The sequence below is a fragment of the Microplitis mediator genome, chromosome 2, assembly GCF_029852145.1.
Source record: "Microplitis mediator isolate UGA2020A chromosome 2, iyMicMedi2.1, whole genome shotgun sequence".
Taxonomy (NCBI): Eukaryota; Metazoa; Arthropoda; class Insecta; order Hymenoptera; family Braconidae; genus Microplitis; species Microplitis mediator.
Genome location: NC_079970.1, coordinates 13,136,751 through 13,151,716, shown reverse-complemented (window position 1 = coordinate 13,151,716; position 14,966 = coordinate 13,136,751). Strand labels below are relative to the sequence as shown.

General features: G+C 34.1%; 1 protein-coding gene across 5 annotated transcripts in view; it reads right to left on the bottom strand.

Annotated features, from left to right (window-relative positions):
- The window catches only part of LOC130664099 (collagen alpha-1(XVIII) chain-like), an 826,723-nt gene that overhangs the window by 307,489 nt on the left and 504,268 nt on the right, over positions 1 to 14,966 (bottom strand). For all 5 annotated transcript variants that reach the window (XM_057463858.1, XM_057463861.1, XM_057463863.1 and 2 more), the window contains 2 exons: positions 12,944 to 13,292; positions 12,490 to 12,881 (listed from right to left, as the gene is read on the bottom strand). In XM_057463858.1, the coding sequence (XP_057319841.1) occupies positions 12,490 to 12,881; positions 12,944 to 13,292 (741 nt within the window). The remainder of the gene's footprint in view (positions 1 to 12,489; positions 12,882 to 12,943; positions 13,293 to 14,966) is intronic.

The following is a 14,966-nucleotide window of genomic DNA, read 5'->3' as shown; positions in this document are numbered from 1 at the left end:
ACTCGCTTCAACACAACTCATGAGAGAGTTTTTGATGACACCCCAGAAATCATCAACAATGAATACCATACTGGTAACGCCTTTGGTACCGCTACTCAAGTGTATACTGAGCTTCTAGTGAGACTCAGCGCTGCAAGACCCGCTCCAGAACCTGTTCATGATGCCCATGCGGTCAATCATGATCAAACTGCATATTTTGGAGGCGCGCGTAAAACTAATTTGCCGCAAATCAAATTACCCACGTTCTAAGGAAATTATGACGAATGGGATTTGTTTAAAGACCTGTTCACCTCGCTGGTGATAAATGAAGATGCGCTAACTGGGTCACAAAAAATGCATTACCTGAAGACACAAGTAAAAGGTGAGGCCGCTGCACTACTCGCCAACCTGCAGGTAACTGATGACGCTTTCCAACCTGCATGGGAATTACTAAATACTCGCTACACAAATCCACGTCGATTGCTCGACATGCACATCGATGGTTTGCTATACAGGCAACCGCTAACTGGTCACTCCGCTGCTGAATTGAACGCTCTGTTGCTCGCTAACAAAAAATCGCTAGACGCTATCGCTGCCTTGGGAGTCCCAATCAATGAATCAGATCCCTTTCTGATTTGCTTGACTGTACATTGCTTGCCTGAAGATCTCCGAGTGAAGTGGATGTCCTCGCTGGGACTCTCCAATGAATTTCCTACCTATCAACAGCTGCACGATATGCTTGAAGCAACAGTACGTGCTTGGGAAAACGCAGAGATTGGTGCAAGAGTGTCTTACGCTACCAATCGCTAATTTGTGTGTGCTACCAGTTCACTCTCCAGAAGACAATCCTGTCGACACCGTCGCCAGCGCTGGGGAGAATGTTCAGTCACGAGCTTTATTACTTTGAAAAGCTTCGTGTACTTTCGCTACGTACGGGAGCAGCCGAACTCGCTACTGACTTGAATGTCAGAAAAGTGCCGGGTCACTCGCTATCTGGGCCCGACAGCTGCAATTTCTTGCTCATGACCATGTCAAAATGGCATGAGAACCCGCTACCAGCCGGCCAATCAGAGAAATTGGCGGCTAACTATTTCCTGTTGGCGCGCTTTTAAGCCAATGGGAATATTCGTTACTGCATCCATGCTGTCACGTCACCACCGAGCAGCCAAGAAGGAAGAAAACGACGTCACTATTTCCAATCTACATCGATCAGTACAAACTCAGCTATCCATCCAACCGCTTCGCTCAAAATATTATATCTCTAGTGTGATATAAGTCTGAACCGCTCCGCTAAATCTCTGCTTAAATATTCTCAATAATTAGCTAGTATATCAAGGCTACTAATTATTGAGTATATATTGAATTGTTGCTCGCGTCTTATTAATTATAAATTAATTATCGCGTTATTGACCACTACCGACCACGTGTCAAATTTATACGCGTATTCTTTTACAGTCGCATTCGCTATCGCGTATCTTGAAGTTGCATTCGCTATTTTTCTCATAGTTTTAGTGTACATATTGTTTAATAAGGATCTATTCTATTATCTGTAATTTTGTGTTAATTGTTAGTTATTGAATTAACCACACCTACACCAGAATCCCACAGAGCATTCGCTCATCTTACATTTTGGTATTAATTAATGAATGATTCAGCCAAACTAGAACAGCATTCGCTATGGTGGACGGGACCTAAATGGCTCAGTCAATCAAAAGAAAACTGGCCATATTTTGACATCCCTTCGCAGACGGTATCACATCTTGAAGAACGTCCAGGTCTGGTTTTTACCATCTACAAGGCAAATTCACACCCGCTATACACGCTACTGGATAAATTCTCTAAGTTGTCACCATTACTTCACACGCTTGGAATCTGTCTACGTGCCATCGCTAAATTAAATAAAAAAAGTGCCACAGTCCACACTGGCCACACCACTCGCTACAGTTGACCTGGAACTCGCAAAGACTTTGCTGATCAAGTATACGCAACGTCAGTACTATTCGCAAGAGCTGAAACTACTGAAAAATGGTGATTCTCTACAACGAAATCATCGTCTCGCTAAATTGATTCCCTACGTCGACTACAATGAAGTACTCAGAGTCGGCGGTCGCTTGAAGAATTCGCTACTGGATGATGAACGAAATAGTCCAGTAATACTGCCAAGAACATCTCATAGGGGAACTCAATTGACTATCGCTGATTTAAGGAGATCTGACTGGATAGAAGGTGGGCAAGTTCCAGCCAGGTCTCACATTCTACGCTGCATCCGATATATATATTGAAATTATCATGAATTGTTCTACTGACGCTTTCGCCGCAGCATTTAGAAGATTTACTAATCGGAGAGGCGCCTGCAGTACCCTATACTCGGACTGTGGTACAAATTTTATAGGAGCAGACGCCACGCTAAGAAAAGAATTCGCAGCAGGATCGAGACAGCTAAAGGAACTTCAGTATTTACTCGCTACAGATGGCACAGACTGCAAGTTCAACCCGTCAAACGCTACCCATTTTGGTGACAAATGGGAAGCAGCCGTAAAGTCAATCAAGTTCCATTTTATACGAACTATTGGTGAATCGCTATTGACTTACGACCAACTCGCTACAGTTAACACAGATTGAGGCTGTGTTAAATTAAAGACCGATCGCTCCGCTACTCGAAGATCCTGCAGATTTAGCCGCTAACTTCTGAATTGTGTGTGCTACCAGTTCACTCTCCAGAAGACAATCCTGTCGACACCGTCGCCAGCGCTAGGGAGAATGTTCAGTCACGAGCTTAGGCAATTTGAAAAGCTTCGTGCATTTCCGCTACTTACGGGAGCAGCCGAACTCGCTACTGACTTGAATGTCAGAATAGTGCCGGGTCACTCGCTATTTGGGCCCGACACATACAATTTCTTGCTCATGACCGTGCCATGTCGGCATGAGAACCCGCTACCAGCCGGCCAATCAGAGAAATTGGCGGCTTACTATTTCCTGTTGGCGCGCTTTTAAGCCAATGGGAAAATGCGTTACTGCAGCCATGCTGCCACGTCACCACCGAGCAGCCACGAAGGAAGAAGTCGCCGTCTCAATAATGAATCTACATCGGGCAGTCTTACTAACCACCACGCGTTTTTAACCGCTTTACTTGTCGCATTCGCTATCGCTTATCTATGTAGTTGCATTCGCTCTTAAGTATTTTTCTTACAGTTATTCAGTGTACATATTGTTAAATAAAGATCTATTCTATTATCTGTAATTTTTGTGTTACTTGTTAGTTATTGAATTAACCACACCTACACCAGAATCCCACAGAGCACTCGCTCATTTTACATTTTTCATGAGCAAGAAATTGTATGTGTCGGGCCCAAATAGCGAGTGACCCGGCACTATACTGACACTCAAGTCAGTATCGAGTTCGGCTACTCCCGATCGTAGCGGAAATGCACGAAGCTTTTCAAATTGCCTAAGCTCGTGACTGAACGTTTTGATATTATCGATATTTCTAACAAGACTTTTTCTTCGTTTTCACATTTTTCGCATTTAATCTTTCTAGTAATTTTTATCTGCATTACAATATCGTTCATAATTGTAATTTTGAAATTCTCATACTGCTTATCAAAAATTATTACTTCATTGATAAAAATTTACATTGTCTATAATAATAAAATACCCATAAAAATTCAATTAAAGAAAAAATTGATGTTCTAATGTGCAGAAAATTTTCTTTCAATTCTGTTACTTGTTTTTAAGAGTTTATGATATGTCAGGAGACCCTATTGCGAATACAAACTGTACTTGCTCCAAACTAATTAATTCATTAGTTAATTAATCAATAAATAGATAAATTAAATAATTTCTACTACAAGTTGTTGCTGCCCATCGTAGGCAACTTTCAGATTGTTTGCAATAGGTTCTCCTGACAAATCATAAGCTCTTAAAAACTACCCGGGTCAAAAAAAAATCTTAAATTTGACTTGATTTAACTTAATTTCCTTTGAAGTCGTCGATATTCCGACAACTGTATTCTACATTTCAACTTTTTAAACTTTTTTTGACTTAATATTGACTTAATCTTGACTTTTTTTAACTTTTTTGCCTTAGATTAGACTTTTTTTGACTTAAATTATTTCATTGACTTAAATTTGACTTATTTTGTCTTAAAAAAACAACTGGTTATCGATTCTAAATCTAGTTCTATATTTGACTTAATTTTAACTTAAAAATTAAGTCAAATCGAATGTGGTTTTTATACTTATTTATTAATTAAACTAATCTAAAATTAAAACTCAATTTTAATTATAGCAAATTTTTTCAAAATTATTTCTGATTAAATTAAAATTACTATTACAAAAATTTTTATTGCAATGATTTTTTTTTATTCTGTTCCTGAAGAATTTGTATAAGCTCTTGTTTACAATATCATTCATTTTCAGATTGATTAACCAATTCTGCAATAAACGTTTTATTACCTGTATTAATATAAAAACATACCGATAGTAAATTTTCGACAGGAATCGCAAATACATTTTCAGTGACAATGAATTCATATAAGTATGATAGTTGGAGAAGTCTGACAGACTCTTTGAAAGGTTTTGTTTGCAGAAGAGTTATTATTGCAAAATGATGGTCAACGCACTTACAATTACTAATTTTTTGACAATCGCATATTTTATCAATAATTTTTATCAAAGAAGAAGACCAAAACGTTTTTCATTCCAGTATTTAAATGCTACATAAGAAGAATTATTTTTTAATGTTTCTTAATAATTTTTTGATATAAACAATATACCATTTAATAATAATCAAAAGTATTCTAAACCATAAACACCTTGAATAATTATAACCATCATTAATTATATGTTACTAATTATAAGTATTTTTTAAATTTGCGTTGTAACTGTCTAATTTGGTTTTATTCTGACTTTAATGTAACTTTTTTTAACTTATATCTAAGTAAAATGTATTAAAATCGACGCAATTCTGACTTGAATGTGACTTTTTTTGTCTTAAATCTAAAGGAAATAGAGTCAAACTGAACCAGTTTTGACCTAAACGTGACTCATTTTGTCTTAAATCGATCCTAACTAAGTCAGAAAAAGTCAAATCTAAGTCAAGTGTTATGGAAATTTTACACTGACTAAAAAAATTAACTTAGTTGAATTTGAAGGATTTTGATTTAAATTTTAAGTCATAATTAAGATTTTTTTTCGACCCGGGTAGTACCAGAATGGATAAAAACTTTTCTGCACAATTAGAACATCACTTTTTTCGTTCTTTAAATTTTTATAAGTCTTTTATTATGATAAACAATGTCTATTTTTATCAATAAAGTAATAATTTTTGATAAGCAGTATGAGAATTTCAAAATTAAAATTACGAACGATATTCTAGTGCAGAAAAAAATTACTAGAAAGATTAAATGCGAAAAATGTCGAAACGAAGAAAAAGTCTTGTTAGAAATATCGATAATATCAATAGTTTAATGTTAGTTTTATTACTTTAAGTATGAAAGCTATTCCTTGGGATCATAAAGGTTCCTAGAGAAATCGAATTCAATAAGTTTCATACATAGCAACATAGTTTTCTAAGCGTTTAATAGTAAATATAAATGTAAATTTTGAAAAAAAATTAGGTTCAAATGGCTACAGAAAAAAATTGGCTCATGTTTTTCATTCGATCAAAAGTTCCTTTTGCAGAGAATTTAATTCCCTACAAAATGGCACCTTGGCCATTTTTCAATCAGTTATATTTAATGAGTTGTAAAATATTAAGTTGGAATAAAAAACAATTTTATTAGAAAATTCTTATTTACGCGAGCGCTAACTGAAAAATAGACATATCTAGCTGAAATTTTTTCAGGATTTTTTTTTTTTAGTGAGACCACCTAATTTTCGGATGGGACCGAAAAAAAAAAAAATATCGATTTCATTTGGCACATTCTAATAGACATTGATTGTTGATCATTTATAATTTATATTTATAAAAAGCCTTGAAAAATTTCCAAAACGAAGTAAGTAATAAATAGCAGACTATTTGAGCAAGACCAAGACCAAGACTGAATACGCAAGACCAAGACCAAGACCAAGACCAAAACCAAGACTGAATACGCAAGACCGAGACCAAGACCAAGACTACAAGTATTTGAGCAAGACCAAGACCAAGACCGGACAAGCAAGACAAAAACCGTTACCAAGACTGTCTTAGTCTTGGTATTGGTCTTGCTTTGCTCATCACTAGTTGAGATCGGATCAATAAAGTTAAATCGTGATAGTTGATAAATTCAAAATAATCTATGACCTTGACGGAGTGGGATTTTAAATGTCACATTCCAAATTTGAATTTGAAACCCACTGCGTGCATCACCACATCTTGCCGTACCAAACAGTAGGTCAGAGGAGCGGTTGGGGGGAGTACTACTCCAGCAATAGGGATCTGCATCACCATTGTGAAGAAATGGGCTAGGGTATCTTCTTTATCGACAGCCAAAATGGTGCTACTTGTTTTATCTGTGGAAGGGGGGTTATCAACAGATGGGACTTCTTAGTGGTGGTTGATAATGCAGAGGCGGGACCTGTATAATGGATGGGGAATATAAGATTGATAATGTGGATATAGTGGACCTTGCTTATTAATAATTAGTCTTTGAGGATGATAATGGAGATCTGGGGAGGGGTGGATTAATGTTTCATAATGTGGATAAAAAGGGCCTTGTTTGGAGTGGGGATATTGGTTTAGATTCTAGGTGGGAATATGATCTATGGTATTATCATATTGTTCAAATATTGTCTTAGATTTAACTTTAAGATATGTAGAGGGGGTAGTATTCCTTATAAGTTCTAAGAAATGACTCATTTTCACTTGTTAATATATTCACTTGATCTTATCTTTAGCAACTTTCACTTTTTTGAATAATAAATAAGTCATTTTTTAAAAAATAGATAATTTCCGGTGATAAAATTAACCATTTCTTCAGAAATGAAAGATTTTCTTCAATTAAAATAACCATATTTTAAAAAATTGGTAATTCCCCTACGATATAATCAACAATATAATTAACAATTTTTTAACAAATAGATAATTTTCTTTCATAAAGTTAACAATTTTTTGCAATCGATTAATTGAAATTTTAGAGCAAGAATTTTTCTTATTTGAAAATTCTATTTTTTTTTGTAAGAGCATACTTTGACGCATTTTGAAGTGTTTAACTGATAATTCAACCATATCCCGATAAAAAACGTTTGGATCCAACCAGATATGTCTCGATCTCGTTGTATCTGTTTATATCGAAATGCATCCAAATATTCGATCTTGCTAGATATAAGCATATATAATTATATCTGCTCAGATCCAACTATATATAAGCAGATATAAAAATTAACATCCATGCAGATGTTCTTATATCCGAGCATATATAAGTACATATAGTTATATCTCCTCAGACCCAACAGTGTGTATATTAGGGTGTGTCATTTCAAGGCTATATTTTTTTTTTACTGCCATACCCGAAAATCTGGTAGCATATAGAAAATAAAAAATTATGCCGCTGGGTGAAAGGGTTTAAGTCCACTAGCGGCTTAGCTCATCAAATAATTCGATTTCCCATTTAAATAACACGGGAAATTTTTTTTTTTAACTTTGAGTATTTTTAACTCGTGAACAAAGTAATAGATCGAATTGACTAATACACACTTTTGTAGGAAATTGAACGCTCAACAAAAAAGGTCTCTTATCATTTTTCGATCAATCCATCTGTTCTAAAGTTATTGGAGCTGGAAGTCAAGTTATAGTAAATTTCGAGATCTTTTTACTTTTTCGGCAAAACTATCAGACTTATCATAAAATGTTGTAGGGTCTTTTTTATTGAAAATTTTATTTTCTACAAATTATTATCAGTAAAGTTCTTTCAAATTCCACATTGATTTCTAGTTATTTTCATTTCAATGTCGAGCTCTTGAAATCGATCAGAACACTACTTTTTTAAGAGTTTAAAATTAAAATGAAAATAACTAGAAAACAATGCGAAATTTGAAAAAACTTTACTGATAATAATTTGTAGGAAATAAAATTGTCTACAAGAAAGACACCATGATATTTTGTGATAAGTCTGATAGTTTTGCCGGAAAAGTGGAAAGATATCGAAATTTACTATAACTTGACTTCGAGCTCCAATAACTTCAGAACAGATGGATTGATCGAAAAATGAAAAGAGACCTTTTTTGTAGAGCGTTCAATTTCCTACAAAAATATGTATTAGTTAATTCAATTTATTAATTTGTTCACGAGTTAAAAATACTCAAAGTTAAAAAAAAAAATTTCCCGTGTTATTTAAATGGGAAATCGAATTTTTTGATGAGCTAAGCCGCTATTGGACTTAAACCCTTTAACCCAGCGGCATAATTTTTTATTTTCTATATACTACCAGATTTTCTGGTATAACAGTAAAAAAAAAATATAGCCTTGAAATGACACACCCTAGTGTAAATAGATGCAAAAGTAATTCATATCCAAGCCGATATACGTATATCTAAAAATTTATGACTATATCCAAAAATAAGTGTCTATATGTAGTCATATTTGGTCAAATCCAATAATATTTAAATACAGGTAAGGCTCCTGAATCGTCGAACTGTCGGGGTTCTACTGCGAATAAGACAGTAAATACAGAGTTTTTCTGTCTAATTATATACGAATATCTGAGTAATATACGAAAATTAAAAATTTTTATCCAAGCAGATATAAATTTCTCCGAAAATAAGTTATTATACATTGGTAGTATTATATCTGTTTACATTTAACTATATAGATTAAGGTGAATAAAATATATTTAGTCCCATGTAATACACTCATGCCATAAATTAAAGGAGCAGAAAAATTTTAGAAACTTTTTAGTGATTTTTGCAAGGCTGTAACTTCGTGAAAAATAATCGTATCGAAAAAAAACATTTTGCAGCTTGAAATCTCTAGTTTTGACGCATTTTAATCAAATTTTTTCATCCCTTTAGCTATTGCGCAAACATGAGGAATACCACAAGACAACAAATTTCTAAATTTTTTCTTTCCTTTGCGAAAATCCACGAGCTGCGAAAAATTTTTTTTAGCTAAACCAATGCATTAGCCAGTTAGTAAATTTGATCAGCTTTAATTTGAATTTTTTTTTAGATTTGTACGACAACTTGTCGCTGAGATATCAGCTTTCGAACGAAAAATGATCTTTTTGGGTTTGATTATCGATATTTCAGGTACCAATGATCACACAGTAAACTTGAGGGCAGCGTTGAAAACTTGAATAAATTCCCTACGAAACCCTTTCATCATTTTTTATGAAAAAAAATTTTTTTTACCTTTAACACCCATATGAAGTGAGGACAAAAAATCGGTCTATCGGTTAACCCTGCGGGCTAGCCCCAAAACTTCCTGCTGTTTTCAAGCTCGTTGAGCTCGAAAACATTATTATGAATACATTTTCGAACTCTTCGAGCTCGCAAATACTTTTGTATGCCATTATTTTGTAAAAAACCATTTTTTAGTATTTCTCTCTACCACGATATCTCGCGAACGAATCAACCGATTTTGATGGTTGAGGCAGCAATCAGCGTATTTTATCATGTTCTAAAGCTGATAATATTTTGAAATTGATTCATCCAGTCGTTTTTGAAAAATTTAAAAAAAACCAAAAAAAAAATCTGGGCATCGGTTGGCCCTGCAGACCAGCCCCTAAACTTCCTGCTGTTTTCAAGCTCTAAGAGCTCGACAATACCTTTGTATCCCTATTTTATGAACTTTTCGAGCTCAAAAGCGTTACAGTTTATGTTAAAGTTTGAAAATTTCGAATCCAAAATAATGAATGAATGAGCGTTTTTTGTATATTTATTGACAATTATGTTCAATATTAGCTCAAAAATAAGTATTTAAGTGATACGTTGTATCTACATCGTGTAAGTATATCGTAATACCAGCGAACATGACGATTTTTGAGCAATCACTTTATCAACTTATATAAGAAGAACATATTAGTTTTGAGTAATTATGATGTTATTCAATGGAACAAGCAGATATAGATTTTACATTTATCATTCCGTTGACAATATCTCTCGAACGGATTATCTGATTGGGTCGTTCTTGACGGCATTCGAATGCTTACATCGAGTTCTAGAGCTGATTAGTTTTTGGAATTGATTGATTCGATAGATTCTAAAATATTCACGAAAAACGAAAAAAAAAACGATTTTTTTCCATTCTTTCGTCGACGATATGTCTTGAACGGATTATCTAGAGCTGTTAAAATTTTGTAAATGATTAGGTTAGTCGTTTTGACGATATTTGCAAAAAACCGTTTTCTACTATTTCTTTCGTCGACGATATCTTTCGAACGGATTATCTGATTGAGTCGTTCTTGGTGGCAATCGAAAGCTTTTATCGGGTTCTAGAACTGATTAGATTGTGGAATTGATCGATCCAACAGTTTTCAAAATATCTGAAAAAACCGAAAAAAAAATTTTTATTTTTTTCGAATTTCTTAAATATCTCAGATTCGATTTGACTAAATGATCTAAAATTTTCTGAAAATCTAAGTTCAGAAGGGATCTTTTGAATGCCGCAAGAACCATCTAAATCGGTTCATTCATTAAAAAGATAGAAGAGGTTTACATCCACACACACACACACACACATACTCACACATACATACATACAGGCATCGCTCTGAAAATGTCAGAATAGCATCCTAGCGCCTTCAAACGTCGACCTATGATGAAAACCCGATTTTTGAAAATCGGGGTGAAACCAATAACTTCCCGAATTGTTTGAAAATTATCGATTTTCTCAGCGGGAAGTTAAAAAGTGACTTTTTTTGGTTTTTCAGTAAATCAATCGCTACTTTGTAAATATCGTATGACATTCCGGGAAATTACCCCAAATTGATTAAAAATATAAATAAATTTATATTATTAATTTAAATGTTCAGGTTTGACATCATCGGATTGTCTATAGACCCCAGGCATGTCCGTCGTCGATTATTAGTGATTAAGAATTTTTAATAAATATTTGATTTGAGTTATATAATAAGTGGTACACTACATTTACTAAATTCAGGTATATTTTAATTAATAAAAATAAAGGTTGAGTCAGTCAGTCACTGGACCTTGGTCTGCCGACTCAGATGTTCGTCAGCTGACTGCCTGTTCTGTCTCCGCAGATCCAGTACAAAAAAATTATAAAAGTATAAATCTCTAACGTCGCATCTCAGGTTACCCTAGAGAATTTTTCTGTTCCTTTAATTTATGGCATGAGTGTATAAACCAAACATCACGCTGTAGAAAAGTCTATCTTATTTTTAGTCTCATGAACGTTCTTCATATTGACAAATCTCGAATTTTCTTTATTGTAATAGTAACGAAAACTGATATTCAAACGTTTCGTCGTTGATATTTTTTGAACTCATCGATCAATTTTGACATTCAATGTGAGTATATACACTTTTTATTAAATTTTAGAGCAAATGAGATTTTGAAATCGATCAGTTAAGCTGTTTTAAAGATATTTGGATAAAACTGTTTTTTAACATTTCTTCCTCCCGCGATATCTTTCGAACGAATTAATCGATTTTAAGGAACAAATGAGACAGTTGGGGTAGCAATCGACGCGGCTTATTGAGACTTAGGGCTGAATACATTTTGCAATTGATTAGTTTGGTCGTTTTTGAGAAATTTTAGAGAAACTAAAAAAAAATTTTTTTTTAATTCTTTCGACTACGGTTTCTCTTCAAGAAATATACCGATTTTGATGGTTCAGAAAGCATTCGACGCGGCTTTCAAAGCTTTAGAGTCAATTAGATTTTGGAATGAATTCATCTAACGTATTAGAAGTTATCCAAAAAAAACGTTTTTGAAAAAATTTTATTGTTAGAATATCTCTGAATGCAGCTAACCGATCAAGTTCAATTCTTGCAACTTGTAGGAATCAACAAGCCGCGTCGAATGCCATTATGGAGATCCCAATTGGTTCATCCGTTCAAAAGTTACAGAATATTTACATACATATGTACGTACATACGTGTGTATGTACATACACACATACATACACTAGGACATCATCTTGAAATCAGTCAGAATAACTCCCGAGAACCTCAAAACGTTAAGATTTGTTAGAAATTCGATTTTCGGAAATTGGACCGAAACCAATAACTTCCTTTTTTTTGAAAATTTTCATTATTCTTAGCAGGAAGTTTAAAAAATTGGAAAATTTGAAATACAAGTGTTTTTATCGCCAAAAGTAGGCAAAGCCCCACTTCTAGACTATTGCTAGTACGTTATAAATTTTTCTTAAGGATATTTTGTCTTCGGATATTTTGTTTGCGGATATGTATTCGCGGCACTATATTATTGACTATAAATTTTTCATTTTAGTAACAACCACCTTGAATATAAAGACAACCCTGAATGCATCGATTTTGACTGATATTTTAATTTTATGAATTTGCATACTTTTAACTATTCCCGAAATCTAGTAATTTTTTAGAAGACTTACCGACCATCCTGGAAGTCCTAATTCCCCAGTATTCCCTGGTTTGCCAGGTGGTCCCATCGGACCAGGGGCACCTGGCCGTCCTCTTCTGCCTCTCTTACCTTCAGCACCTTTTTCTCCCTTAATGGTCACATATTCTCCAGCCCCGGCAAATGCAGTGATTCCTGGTGGCCCTCTATCTCCTTTTTCACCTTTGATTCCCGTAGGACCTGGTATTCCTGAAGATCCATCTTTTCCGGGTTCACCTTTATCCCCTTGAGGTCCTTGCACACCGTTAATACCAGGTATACCAGTGGCTCCTGGATTTCCTTTTTCACCTTTTTCACCTTTATGTCCAATTTCTCCTTTATACCCACGAATACCTTGGTCACCTTTATCACCTTTTATCCCTGAAACTTTAATTTCATCGGTTAAAAACTATTTAAAGTTATCTTTGTGGTATAAGGTAAGATAGTACCTAAGCTGCTTCCATTGGTTTTAGCAGTTCCAGGCAGTCCGGGTGGGCCCGGGGCACCTGGTTTTCCTTCTGGACCAATATCACCTTTTTCACCTTTCTCAGCAGGTTTCCCATTTTCGCCAGAGGCTCCAGGAAGTCCTGCTATTCCTGGTGCACCAGGTTCACCTTTGTAACCTTGAACTCCGCGAGCTCCTTCTTTACCATGTTCTCCTTTTGCTCCTTTTTGGCCGACTTCACCTTTAATACCTTTAGAACCAGGTATACCAGGCTCCCCTTTTAATCCAGGAGTACCTGGAGCACCGGTATCACCTTTTTGACCTGGTAACCCGGGTCTCATCGTAATTCCATCCTGTTAAAATACACATTACCTCAGTATTTGTTAATAAAATATAAGAATATGTTAATGAATAAAGAATCTCTACTATTTTCTTTAAACAAAATTTATTGCATGGAAAATGAACAAACACAGTTATAAAAATAAATATTTATAAACTTTGTATAATTTTTTTGTTTTAGAAATAACGTCATTTCCATTTACCAAAGAAACGGTTACGTTTTGGATAAGGATGGAAACGGAATTCAAAAAATCGATTTTCAATTTTTCGATTAATCGTAATTTTTGTAATTATAAGAATCGATTAATCGTTGTTCACAATCGATTTTAATCGATTTTTTCGGTTATTCTATCATTCAAGCAAACTATTGCATACAATATGATAATTTACTTAAAAGACAAAGATTCAAAACTTATATTTATATTGTAACTTTTATTTCAACATATCCATACTTTTAAGCTATATCAACATACAAGAACAACAATTTAAAATATTCGAAAACAAACACTTAAACCTATTAGATCTAAATGATTTCTCCGTACTTATCGTTTATACTTGACATATTTGTTGATTTGGTGTTTGTTATGAATCACAGGAACTTATTTGGAAATTTAAATTGCAAACAGCGGTAAAAAAGACTATTAGTCCTAAAAAATATGTAGTCATGAGAGAGTTATTAAAAAAATGTAAACAGTGATGTGTTACTAGCGATAAGTTATTAGGCATAATCACACACAGAGAATTTTACGGTATTTTTTGCATCAAAAATTTATAGAAAAATAACTATAGTCATAGTAACATGAGGACATTTTGATCATAGTAACAAATGATACTGTAGAAATTTTTAAAATATATCGAACAGAATTTACAAGGTGCATTGTGATTTTGAAAAAGCAACAGACAAAATTTATACCAACTGCATACTAAATATTCTGATTTAGCCTGGTAAATTTTACTATGCAGTTGGTATGAATTTTACTTGTTGCTTTGTCAAAATTACAATGCACCTTGTGAATTCTGTTCGATGTATTTCAAAAATTTCTACAGTATTGGTAATTTGTACAATAATTCCATACTGTCCTCATGTTACTATGACTATAGTAATTTGTGTATAAATTTTTGATGCAAAAAATACTGTAAAATTCTCTGCGTGAACAGATCTCGTCTTTATATTTTCCATTTGCATGAAAATAGCATCTGCGGACTTTGGTGCGCTGCTGTTGCGACGTCAACAGTACTAAAGTCGGAAGCTTGAAGTCGATTATCAATCGATTTCGATGACGATAGTTCGACTGTAAAAAATCGATTATTTTGAGTGAAAAATCGATTTTCGATTAAAATCGAAGTCGACTTTACCATCCCTAGTTTTGGAATCGTGCCGGGTTGTGATCAACCGGCGTGAATTATTCAAATAGGACGTAGTCCTATACCAGGCAGTCCTCGAAAGCTCAAAATAATTTAGTCGTTGATCAAATAATAAAAATCGATCTGAGAGTTTATGTGAAGAATTTACTTCGATATTACAATTACTATTGATAAATAACTTTAAGGCAAAAAAAAAACGTCTTGATTTGAACGAATCCAGGAGTTCGAAATATTCTTACGTATTTTGAACTGCACTACTAGAATTTCTGATAATTTAAAAGAGTGATGCATGAGGATTTTGCTTTTTGAAAAGTCCCTATCCC